Raw genomic sequence first — 13,388 nt, forward strand, 5'->3', positions numbered from 1 at the left:
GGCTGTTTCAGTAGAAATCACTCTATCCCTTTACTCCTTTTAGTGAAACTTCTCAGACACTTTCCCAGGCATATTAGGAAGGTTTGGTAGTCTTGCACTATTGCTGGAAGGGGTTGGGACATATAGGTTAAACAAAAATTCCTATTTCTTTTGGACACTCTTTCAGAGTTTGAGTGTCTTTTTGACAGCAGCAGCACTTTTGAAAAGCATTTTCTGAAAGCCAAAGACTCAAATTTTAGATTAATTTAATAACATTTTATAAAATAATTCTGTAAGTTTATACAATTTCAGTATCCCCACTATTTTGCGATAAAAAACCCAATTTCCATGAATTTTTTATGAAAGAATTGTATTTTCCATGACCACAGTCCTAAATTTTCACATTAAAACATGTTACTAGTATAAGATGCAACAAGTATAAGATTTTAAGAACTCCATTTACATTTAGATAAAAATTTAGATTTTTATTTTCACTAACCTCTAACTGAAATTTAGCATTTCCTTCAATTATAAAATACAGGCAACAAACCACAGTAAGTGTAATAATACCCATGAATTGGTCACCAACAAAAGTCATAGATACTTCTGTATCTTAGTACAGTTGTTGCAGATATCTCATTATTTATGCTCATCACACTTCAAAGTTACAGTAGTTATTGGACCTGGTACTGACCTTGTTATTTAATGTACTGATAAAATAGTACATTTATTACTATACCATAAGTTTGCAGTTATTTATATTTTCCTGTTTTAAAATACAATTAATTTCTTTTATAATTCTATATATTTTATGTATTAAAAACATTATTCTGAGAGGGCTTCACAAGACTGCCAAAGGAGTCTGTAACACAAAAAGTTTAAGAATCTCAGGTATATAAGATTCATTAGAAGAATTAAAGACAAATGTATATTTTAATGGGAAAGGATAAGCCTATTTCTCCTATCCTGAAAAAAGAGTCAATTTCTGCATCACTCTGCTACTAGGTTAGCAAAATAAAAATTATCTCTTATAAACAGGGGTGTTAGTTAAGAACATCAGAATATACCACCTGCCCTCTCTGTCCCATTTTCACTTTTGCTAATTCGTCTCCATCAAAATAGGTCTGGGGCAAAGCAGTTTAAGCAGAAATTTCCTATTCGCTGTCTGCCCAGAGCTTATGACCTGTGAGTTCTTACTGGGGTCCTGAAGAAACAAGAAGCCACCAAAAATCCAAATACCTTTTCAAACCAACTGTAAAGCTTAAACTGAATCACTAACATGTTGGACTGGCATTTTGGAATTTGTTATTGTTATAAATCAATACCAATTTTACTTACACAGTTCTCTTAGAGACTGAGATTAAAAATATATAAAGTGTATATATATATATTTACCTTCATGCAATTCTTTCCGAAGTTTCTCAGCATCTTCCTGTAAAACGGATTTCTGAGTATTCAAAACAGCTACGTACATCTCTAGATCAGTCCTACAAGATTTCTCAGCTTCCAGATAATGATTCAGCTCTTTCACCTGAAAAAGATGCAATTCTATTAAACTAAAACTTCCAACAGTTTCTACCTTAAGCATAATGTTCTGGAGGTGTCTTAAAAGAAAATTACATTTATATTTACATATATTTAAATTTACCACCAAGTTTACAAAACAAACACATACTTACTATAGAAAACTACGAAAATAATATTTTCCCAGCTCAGTCGTGTCTGACTGTTTGCGACCCCATGGACTATACAGTCCATGGAGTTCTCCAGGCCAGAACACTGGAGTAGGTAGCTGTTCCCTTCTCCAGGGGATCTTCCCAACCCAGGGATCGAACCCAGGTGTCCCACATTGCAGGAGGATTCTTTACCAGTTGAGCCACCAGGGAAGCCCAAGAATATTGGAGTGGGTAGCCTATCCTTTCTCCAGCAGATCTTCCTGACCCAGGAGTTGAACCAGGGTCTCCTGCATTGCAGGAGTATTCTTCACCAACTGAGCTACCAGGGAAGCCCAGGAAAATAACATAATTGACAACAATTAATAGTAGGCATTATCCATAATCATCACCAAAGTCAATATGCAATTGAGATTACACATAACATCTTTGTACCTAGCTTTTAAAAAGGTGGTTCCAATCTCTGCTTCCTGACCAGTACACACATGTGCTCATTTTATCACACACTCAATGAACCCAGGTTACTGTGGTTTTATTTTTTACTTTTGTTGTTTTTAATCAGTATATTTCCTAAATATAAAAATGGTGTCATACTCTTGTAAATTTGCTTTTCTTTAATTTCTGGCGAGGTAATTCTAGATGCCTTAAATTTACAAAAAGGAGACATTTTCATAGGCATAAATTCATGAAAAGAAAAAAGGGGAAGTCATGATGGAAAATAAACTCATACCATAATAAACAGACATTTGAAGGCAAGTGCAGAGTACTTTTAAAAATCACATCTTTTTTTAAGTGTCTTATTTCTATTAAATAATTAACTATAATATTCAAGTATTAACAATATAGCCTAATATCTTAAACAATATCAATAACCAAAATAAATTGTAATCTTGCCCCAGATAAGAATCACTTGCTCTTCCCTTCCTTACAAATTGTCCATCATAAATTTTGGCTATGTAACTTTTACCTTTTTCAAATGGTTATGTCTCATTTCACTTTCAAGGTCATACTTATGCCTTTTATTTTCCCATTTCTCCAACTTGAAATAGCTGGCTGATCTGTTTTCAGTAATCTTCACTTCACGGACTAAATGATTATTTAAGCTGCCATCTGACGCTTTGCTGAAGGCTGTCAGCCAATCAGAAACGCACTAACCACGCATGACAAAGGGCTGATCTGTCATCAGGTACTTTGCCTATCACCTGGAGAGGTGGTAATTCAGTTGAGGGTAAAGGAAATGCAGTATGTCCAATATGTTACTGCTTTCCCATTTAAAAAAAATCAGTTTCACCGCTTTCTTTCCACTTGCTATGCTTCATTTCTTTACCGTGTCTTCCTGTATCATCTAGGACCACATAAGCAGTCTGAACAAAATCACTGAGCACGAGTTTCCTCATATTGCTCCTGTCATTAACAGTAAGGTTGCTAAACATTCACCATGATGTTTGAGGTTTGCTGAAGGTTTGATAAACAGCCCTTTATATTTATTGTTACAGGGTGTTTAAATTTATCAAATGCCTTTCTCAATCTAAGATGAATATATTACATTTCTCCTATCATCTCTTTATGTGGTACACAAAAATAATAGATTTCTGGTGATATATCATCCTAAATTACTGGAAAGATCTCCCCTGCTTTTTTTTCTGGCCACACACTGCACCAGGTGGCATGTGGAATCTTAGTTCCCTGACTAGGGATCAAACCTGTGTCCCCAGCATCAGGAACACAATTTTATCCACCAGACTACCAGGGAAGCCCCAGGACAATCCCTTTTTGATCATGATGTCCTTTTTGCTTTTTTTTTTTTAGTTACTCTGCTGAAATTTTGTTTCTGTATTCTTAAATGAGATAGATCTACAACTTTTTGTTAATACTTTTTAGTGAGTTTGTTTACAATAAAGTTATATAAATCTCATAAAATGAATTGAGAGCTTTCCCTCTTTTTCTATTCTCTAACACAGTTGGTAAAATATAAGGATTCTTTTTCTGAGAGGTTTGAAAAAACTGGTCTGCAAAACTAATTGAGTCTTATGTCTTTTGGAGGAAAGGAAACAGGAGAAAAGGAGATTCCAACTATAAATTCACTTTCTTTAATAGGTATTAACTACATCAGCTCAGTTCAGTTCAGTCGCTCAGTCGTGTCTGACTCTTTGCGACCCCATGAATCGCAGCACGCCAGGCCTCCCTGTCCATCACCAACTCCCGGAGTTCACTGAGACTCACGTCCATCGAGTCAGTGATGCCATCCAGCCATCGCATCCTCTGTCGTCCCCTTCTCCTCCTGCCCCCAATCTCTCCCAGCATCAGAGTCTTTTCCAATGAGTCAACTCTTCGCATGAGGTGGCCAAAGTACTGGACTTTCAGCTTTAGCATCAGTCCTTCCAAAGAACACCCAGGACTGATCTCCTTCAGAATGGACTGGTTGGATCTCCTTGCAGTCCAAGTGACTCTCAAGAGTCTTCTCCAACACCACAGTTCGGCGCTCAGCTTTCTTCACAGTCCAACTCTCACATCCATACATGACCACAGGAAAAACCATAGCCTTGACTAGACGGACCTTTGTTGGCAAAGTAATGTCTCTGCTTTTGAATATGCTATCTAGGTTGGTCATAACTTTCCTTCCAAGGAGTAAGCGTCTTTTAATTTCATGGCTGCAGTCACCATCGGCAGTGATTTTGGAACCCAAAAAAATACAGTCTGACACTGTTTCCACTGTTTCCCCATCTATTTGCCATGAAGTGATGAGACCAGATGCCATGATCTTCGTTTTCTGAATGTTGAGCTTTAAGCCAACTTTTTCACTCTCCACTTTCAATTTCATCAAGAGGCTCTTTAGTTCCTCTTCACTTTCTGCCATAAGGGTGGTGTCATCTGCATATCTGAGGTTATTGATATTTCTCCCGGCAATCTTGATTCCAGCTTGTGTTTCTTCCAGCCCAGCGTTTCTCATGATGTACTCTGCATAGAAGTTAAATAAGCAGGGTGACAATATACAGCCTTGACGTACTCCTATTCCTATTTGGAACCAGTCTGTTGTTCCATGTCCAGTTCTAACTGTTGCTTCCTGACCTGTATATAGGTTCTCAAGAGGCAGGTCAGGTGGTCTGGTATTCCCATCTCTTTCAGAATTTTCCACAGTTTATTGTGATCCACAAAGTCAAAGGCTTTGGCATAGTCAATAAAGCAGAAATAGATGTTTTTCTGGAACTCTCTTGCTTTCTCGATGATCCAGCGGATGTTGGCAATTTGATCTCTGGTTCCTCTGCCTTTTCTAAAACCAGCTTGAACATCTGGAAGTTCATGGTTTACATATTGCTAAAGCCTGGTTTGGAGAATTTTGAGCATTACTTTGCTAGCATGTGGGATGAGTGCAATTGTGCGGTAGTTTGAGCACTCTTTGGCATTGCCTTTCTTTGGGATTGGAATGAAAACTGACCTTTTCCACTCTATTACACCTTGAGACAATACTGGCTAATTCTTATAAGAAAATTTTTATCAATCTTATTTCATTTCAAATTTATTGCTGTGACATTGCTCATAGTATTTATTTTTTTTAAGTCTTGACTGATTTGTAGTTATTTCCCTGCTTCATTTCTAATGGTTTAAGTCTTTTTGTCTTTTTTTCCTGATTAGTCTTATCAGGTTGACAAGTTTTTCCATTTTCCTATTTGTTTTTCCATTTTCTTTCCATTATATTTACATTCTCAATTTTCCCTTTGCTTTTCTATTTCACTAGTTTCTGCTCTTATCTGCATTACTTCCTTCCATTCATACTGTTTGTACTATTGTTCTTTTTTTTAGATTCTTAAGTAAAAAATCAAATCACTCTAAATATTTTACAATTCCTTTTCCCATATGAGTTATTTTCATTTCCAGACATTTTACCTTAACTATATTTTATTGTAAATAATTAATAACCCATGGTCAGAGATTTGGATTTGCATAACACATCTTCAAAATAAAATGACTCTTTCTTTGTGACAATGAAAAATATAATGTACCTAAAAATAACAATACTTTATTCCATGCACTATCTTCTTAAACTACTATGCTCTACTACTGTATGAAATAGTCTAAGGACAGGATTCTGTGTCTCTCACATCTAAATTACTAACCAAGCTGCTTAAAACTCCTATATCCCTACTATTTTTTTCTGCTTACACTATCATTTGCTTAAGGACAATTTAAATCGTTTACTATGATTGTGAATAGTTCTTTTAATTGTCACTTTTTAGTCACATATTTCAAAGCTATGTAAATGCATTCAAGCGTATGATTGTTATATCTTATTGATGGATTATAAATTAGAAAGGGTCCCTCTTTATCTCTATTAATTATTTTTTCCTTTCATCCTGCTTCATAAATACTGTATCAACTTTCTTTTGATTAGAATTTACGAGGCATAGCTTTAAATATCTCTTTTTTCAATACTACCTTGTAGTTTTATTTTAGGTATGTCTCTTACAAACAATATAAATTTATATTACATTATAAATTTAAAATCCAGTCTCTTTTAGTAGGTAATTATCAGCTTACATTTACTAGAATTACTGATACTGAAATACACCCATTTCTACACTCCTACATTTTTTTCTATACTCCTATATAGTGCTTTTGATTACTACCTCTAAATTTTTTCTTTCCTACTTATTAAATTAATTATTAAAATGTTTGACAATTCCTTCTCCCATGAGTTAATTTTTTTCATTTTCAGACATTTTACCTTCACTACATTTTATTGTAAATAATTAATAACCTGTGGACAGAGATTTGGATCTGCATATCAACAAATCTTATTTTTTTTCTATTTGGTCTTTATAGCCAACAAATCCAGCTGCACTACAGCTACATAATTTCTAAAAGACTGATTCTGGGGCTGATGTCAGGAAACAAAGTCACCTTTGAACAACTTATTTTCCTTCAAAGCGAATGATACTCATTTTGATAGGAAGATAAACACTGACTACATAATGAAGCAGCACAAGCAACACTATTATCATTATTTTAAATATCCATAAAGGCAAAATCATCTCCAAGCATTTTCTTGAATTTTAAAGAAAGCAAAATTCTGACAATGCATAGTCTAAATTACAGTTTTTACTCCCTCGGTATTCTAATTTTGCTCAAAGCATAAGGGTAGAACTTTGGTTCCAAGCAAATGGATTACAACTTTTCACAACCTTTGAGGCCTCCAGCTCTTTAATCTTGTCTTCAGCCTCTGTCAGTTTATCTTTCAAAGCTGCAATTTCCTTCTCCATAGGCATCACAACAGACCGAAGTTTTTCAGCATCCTCTTGGGCCTGTTGAAGAGAATTAAATGTCACAATTTACCAATTTATCACTTTTCTAAGAAATAATAGGTCTAGCAGACACTGTATGAGCACTCACAAAACTGAACTCTGTCTTACTCTTACATGCTGCATTACTTTGAATGTCAAGTCATAAACACAGCTTTATCAAGTATTTCATTTAGAATTCAGGAATAAGTAGGAAAATGGATTCACTATGACAAACTTGAATTTTTTGTTTGTTTATTTTGGAAAGTAAAAGCAGGTTTATTTAAATAGATTATACATTCCACAGACAAAATGTGGTCATCTCAGAAAGTGAGAGCAACCACAAATGTGACTTTTTAACTAGCTGAGTAACTGAGATGAAAATATATATATAAAAACGCATATAATAAATACTTTAATTTTTGTAATTCTGGTTATGAAATTTAAAAAATCATAACCTCTTACAAATACAGAAAGGACTAATTTTATAACATAAAAATAGAGCATTTATTTCCTAAAATATTAGAAAATTATGTTTCTATAAAAGGGCTTCAACCTAAATTTTTAAACAGAATATTTATCATTTTACTTTTGACATCTAAATGAAACAAACTCAAAGAATAACCCCTAAAGCCATGGTGTTTACCATTCTTCATTCTCAAAAACACAGATTAAAAGCAAACATCCATAAACTAATAAATTGGTAAGAAATTTAATTTTCACTTTATACACACACGTATATTTATACAGAAACAAAGACCGACTCAAAAAGTTCACTTTTTCCCTTCTAGTGAAAATGAAAATTAATCTTATTCACTGAATTTAAACCAACCCAGGCTTCCTAAAATGCTTGAGATAGGGAAAATATTATCTATGCAGAAATGTGAGTGAAGATTAAAAAAAACAACTGATATCTCTCAAAAAAGAGTGACATACTTTGTTTCCCAGTGCTTGCAAAGTCATTTCATCATTTATTTTATTTTGAACTAAGTCCTGTTAGGAAAAGACATGTGAGCTTAAAATATCTTCAGTCAAGGCTAATTTGGGATGTTTATAGAGGTCTGCTGATAAAAATCACCAGGGGAAAAAAAGGAGAAAAGCAACAAAGAATTTAATACAGATTGAGTCTTTTATTAATGCAAAGATGACCTCACAATTCCAAGCGACACATATCAAAAAAAGAAACTTTTAAAGATGACTTTTTTAAATGACAGAAAGGTTATTAGAAACAAATCTAAGACACTATCACAGTCAAGAAAAAACTAAGAGTCATGACTGAATGTAATATGGTATCCTGGATGTGATTTTGAAACAGAAAAAAGGACTTGGGTAAAAACTAATGAAATCTGAATACAAAGAAAAGGACTTTAGTTAAAAATAATCAATATAGATTTATTAACTGTGACAAATGTACCATACTAATATTAAGATGTTAACAAGGGAAACTGGGAGTGAAGGATATGGGAACTCTAGTATTTTCAATTTTTTTATAAATCAAAAACTGTTCTAAAAAATAAAGTTTATCTTAAAAAATAAAAAAATTTTAAAAAGGATAAAAAGTGGACTGTGGAAATCATGATTATGAATATACTGTTGTTGTTACTGTTTAGTTGCTAAGTCATGTTCGACTCTTTCGTGACCCTGTGGACTGTAGCCCACTAGGCTCCTCTGTCCATGGGATTTCCCAGGCAAGAATACTGGAGTGGGTTGCCATTTCCTTCTCCAGGGGATTTTTTTGACCCAGGGATCAAATCCACATCTCTTGCATTGGCAGGCGGATTGTTTACCACGGAGCCACCAGGGATGTCTCTTATTAATACAATAGAAGAATGAAGAAGAAAACTGTCCTCATGTGAATGGTACTGTGGCTCAGAATAAAATATCTAATCATAGCATTAACTATGAATTCATCTCAAAAGACTTGAGAGAACTAAAGACTGTCTACTGTGGCTAACTATGGTAGATGACTAACTGACTAGTGATCGTGAGACATTGTTAGAGCCTCATGAAGAAGCTGAACTACAATCTTCTCCTGAAATAAGACAATGCAAATGACTATTCCTCAAGGTTCAGGCTTTTGTTCTGGGTGTTGGGTTCTCATATGATTTTTACATTATAAAAAAAATTAAATAAACTTCTAAATACATAAAAGCAGTCCTTGTATGAATGAAGATTATGGCTAATTCAACTGAAAATAAAAAATCAAATTCTAATTACTATCTTATATGTGATTTCAAATATACATATGTATATAAATTAAGAAAGCAAAAGTTTCTATAATGGTCTACATGGGAAAAGAATCTTAAATTTAAAAAGTGGATATCTGAATGTGCAGAACTGATTCACTCTACTCTACACCTGAAACTAATACAACATTGTAAATCAACGATATACCAATAAAAATTTTTTTTAATTGAAAAATAAAAGTTTACATAATCAAACTGGCCAAAAAGCTTTTTAAGTTTTCTCAATGATAAAATATTCCATCTTCTATTTTAGTTGCTCTATTTTCAGGCATCTACAGTAAAAATGTTCAAGCATAATATGCAGTACATACATCACACTGGAACCACAGTATATTGAGAAAGAAGGAAAACTTAACACCTGTTCTCAAGCTTCAGTTGAGACGAAGCAACAACACTCATTCAAGTAATATTTACTGAGCACCTATGAGCGAGACACTACCCTAAGCATTTAGGATACACAATAAACAAAGACGCCTACCCTCATGAAGCTCACGTTCTAGTGAGGAAGAAAACGCAGCAGACAATAAACATACCAAATAGGAGAACTCTGTGTACATTATAAGGAAATAAGTGCAATAGACGGAGAAGGCAATGGCACCCCACTCCAGTACTCTTGCCTGGAAAATCCCACAGACGGAGGAGCCTGGTAGGCTGCAGTCCATGGGGTCGCTAAGAGTCGGACACGACTGAGCGACTTCACTTTCACTTTTCCCTTTCATGCATTGGAGAAGGAAATGGCAACCCACTCCAGTGTTCTTGCCTGGAGAATCCCAGAGGATGGGGGAGCCTCGTGGGCTGCCATCTATGGGGTCGCACAGAGTCGGACATGACTGAAGCGACTTAGCAGCAGCAGCAGGTGCAATAGAAAAAGAAAAATCAGAATAAGATCCGAGCAAGTTGTGGTAGGTGGGGGGAGGGAGATGGGCAGGTTGCAATGTGAAATGGGGTGGTAAGCACAGGCCTCATGAGATGGAAGCAAGGTGAGAGAGTTACCCATACATAAATGTGGGGGAAGGTCATCAAATTATTTAGTACTCTTTTTAGGTCTGTGCCCAAATAATTTCTCTAACAGAACAAAACAGTAAAACTTCTATTACTGTAACAATATTAGTTAAAGCATTACCACAAACATATTTGGATTCAAATATTTCTACAGATGAATACATTCCTCCATACCTTTTTCATTTCATTTTCTAAATTTTCCTCCTCTTGACCTTCAGACAGCCTTCTCCTTAAATCAGCTATTTCCCTCTCTGCAGATTCTCGATACTGTGCCCACTGTGTTCGCTCCTGCTCCAGCCTAAGGTGGAACTGGTGCTCATAGTCACGAACTGTTTCTACAAAACATCACCAAATATTTCATGTCTAAGCATTCTGGAAAAAATGAGCTGGCACACTAAAATTTTAAAAGTAGTTATATAAAGAAGGTAAGCAAGCCTAGTTTCTGGAAATCTTTTAATTCACTAAAAACACTAAACTAACATTTCCAGTTCTTACTACACATAGAAGTTTTCCTAAGGACTTTAAATCATCTCTAATCTTCAGAATAAACCTGTGCCACATATTATTTTATAGATGAGAAAAAGCTTAGGAAAGGTTAAATACTCTGGCCAATGTCTCATAACTAGAAAGAAACAGAGCTAGAATTCAAACCTAAGACCAATTCTAAAATCTATGTTCTTAGATAAAACTCTATGACTCCCAGGACAAACATAACATGTTGCTCCAATACAACTACATATATGAAACTGTGAGAAAAGGGACATAATGTTTTACTATAACCCAAGATTCTAAAGTGAGACACAAATTCTATAGTCTTTATAAAATGACTATCTTCAATACAATCCTAAAACGTGATAAACACTGCTGGTTGTCCATTAATTTCCACTCTTTTTTCTTTCTTACTAATAAAACCCCAAATTTGATCCAGAAATCAATGGCCCAATTTAAAATCTAGAATTTCTAGATGTCTTGGTAGTTATGTATAAGCAGAAACCTCTATAAACTGAGTGGGGGCAGGGGGGGCAAGGGGGAAATATGCTGAAGATTTCTCGAAAATTTTGCTTTACTGAGGTGGACTGGAGGAGCAATTATTTTTTCAGCCTCAAAGTAAAATGAAGTTGAAAACGACATGCTAAGGATGAAGAAAGAGAAGAACTGAAGGAGCCTAGGACACTGATGACATCAGGAACCATTGTACCCAGCCCTCGATTACCTACCTATGAACTTCTCCTGTGAGAAAATGAACTCTTATTTGGGCAAGCTGCTATGGTTGGTTGTAACATGAGGTTCAGAGTAATCCCTAGATGACAGCCAAACACTCAGAAACAGTGCTAGTCTTACTTGCCTTTTTATAAAGAGTACTAAGGCAACAATGACACATAACTGCAAAGACAGGGAAAAAAGTAACCACTATTTCACATTTATATTATTAACTAAACTAATTCCAGGAACCCAAAGATTCAGGAGGCAGCTTATTTTATTATCATTTTTTCAGAAATGCAAGAAGTAATTAAGTATGGGACGTCCCAGGTGGCGCTAACAGCTGATAGAGATTAAACCACTACTTTTCCTTTAGATCTGCAGTCACCAGCAAGAAGCTCATAAAACCTATTCTAACTCATAGGCCACTCTACCTCACAGACTAAGTGAAAATTTCACATAAAAATCCAAATTTTTCTTTAAAATGTAAAAATATGGCAACACTGGATGTGATGGAACTATAAATAGTAACTTCACTCTTTGCATGGGAGGTCTCTCCAGTTCAGCACGTTTCCTGTGCCCACACAGCTTCTTTCATTGATATTACTGGCCTGTCTCCTATAAGAAAATCTGTTTTGAAGCCCTGCTTTAAATCTTATAATGAACTACAGTTTTCATTTATAACACGCTCATCATAATTCTCCATCATTAAATTTGTTAAAGATACAGATGATATATTCGTTTATGATTTCATTGGCTTCCCTTTTATTTTGAATACGACAGTACATCTTAGAAACAGTAATACATAAAGCCACAAATGAAACTCAGGATATATTTTAAGACCTTCTACAAATGTTCTCAGTCATCAGAATCAGTTATCTTAGAAAATCATAAAATAAAATTGTCTTTATCTTTACCTTTCATAACAGCCTGAAGTGAAGCAACTTCTTCTCTCCACTGTCTCTTCACCTCATCTATAGCTTCTTGCTTGGTATTCTCAGACACCGTGGCAATGGCCTTGATGTTTTCCATCTCTGCTTGGGCTTCCCACAACTGTGTCCGAAGATGTCCCAAATCATCTTGTGCAGCTTGTAAAACTGCATTTTGCCTCTTCAGATCCTCTGGGGCAAAAAAGTAAAAGACTTTCCATTAATGAAAAGTTCACCTTTATCAGGCTGACATTCCAACAAAGAAATAAGGCATTAAGTTTATAATGTTAACATTCCAATGAAGAAATTAAGCATTACATTTTTAAATGTTGACTCAGGAAATGAAATCATTTTAATAATTGAGGTAAGATATAAAGTATGCTGGGTTTCACAAATCAATTAATTATTAACTATGTAACCAAAGAGCAATTAAAGCCATACTTTTAGAGCTAAACTGAGGCTCTTCCACTTACTGGCTCAATAAACTTATTTAAACTCTAGCCTCAATTTCCACATCTACAAAACTGGAATAAAAATAACCAGCTCAGAAAGTTGTTGTAATGGTAAAACAATTTACTGAAACACAATTCAAGAAATGGTTGAGGACTTTCCTGGTGGAAAAGAGAAATCAAAGCCAGGGTACATGGCAGTTACCAAGTTAAGGCTTTTTTAAAGTTGGGATAAATTTTCAGCACCCCTTTACTACAATTCCCTTGTGGCTCAGCTGGTAAAGAAACCACCTGCAATGCGGAAGACCTGGGTTCGACCCTTGGATTGGGAAGATTCCCTGGTGAATGGAATGGCTACCCACTCCAGTATTCTGGCCTGGATAATTCCACGGACTGCATATAGTTCATGGAGTCATAAACAGACATGATTGAGCGACTTTCATTTACTACATCTTAAATATAAAGTTGATCTGATGTGCCTACTACACGATTTAAGCCTAAATAGCACAATTGTTTGGAGAAGGCAATGGCACCCCACTCCAGTACTCTTCCCTGGAAAATCCCATGGGTGGAGGAGCCTGGTAGGCTGCAGTCCATGGGGTCGCTAAGAGTTGGACACGACTGAACAACTTCC

The 13,388-nt window shown here is 35.2% G+C and overlaps 1 protein-coding gene across 1 annotated transcript in view; it reads right to left on the reverse strand.

Moving 5' to 3' along the window:
- The window catches only part of RABEP1 (rabaptin, RAB GTPase binding effector protein 1), a 96,728-nt gene that overhangs the window by 35,494 nt on the left and 47,846 nt on the right, over positions 1-13,388 (reverse strand). Inside the window, 4 exon segments of the mRNA XM_070389291.1 lie at positions 1,375-1,510; positions 6,833-6,952; positions 10,351-10,511; positions 12,294-12,497. Of these exon segments, the coding sequence (XP_070245392.1) occupies positions 1,375-1,510; positions 6,833-6,952; positions 10,351-10,511; positions 12,294-12,497 (621 nt within the window).

Source organism: Bos mutus, chromosome 19 (genome assembly GCF_027580195.1).
Source record: "Bos mutus isolate GX-2022 chromosome 19, NWIPB_WYAK_1.1, whole genome shotgun sequence".
Lineage (NCBI taxonomy): Eukaryota > Metazoa > Chordata > Mammalia > Artiodactyla > Bovidae > Bos > Bos mutus.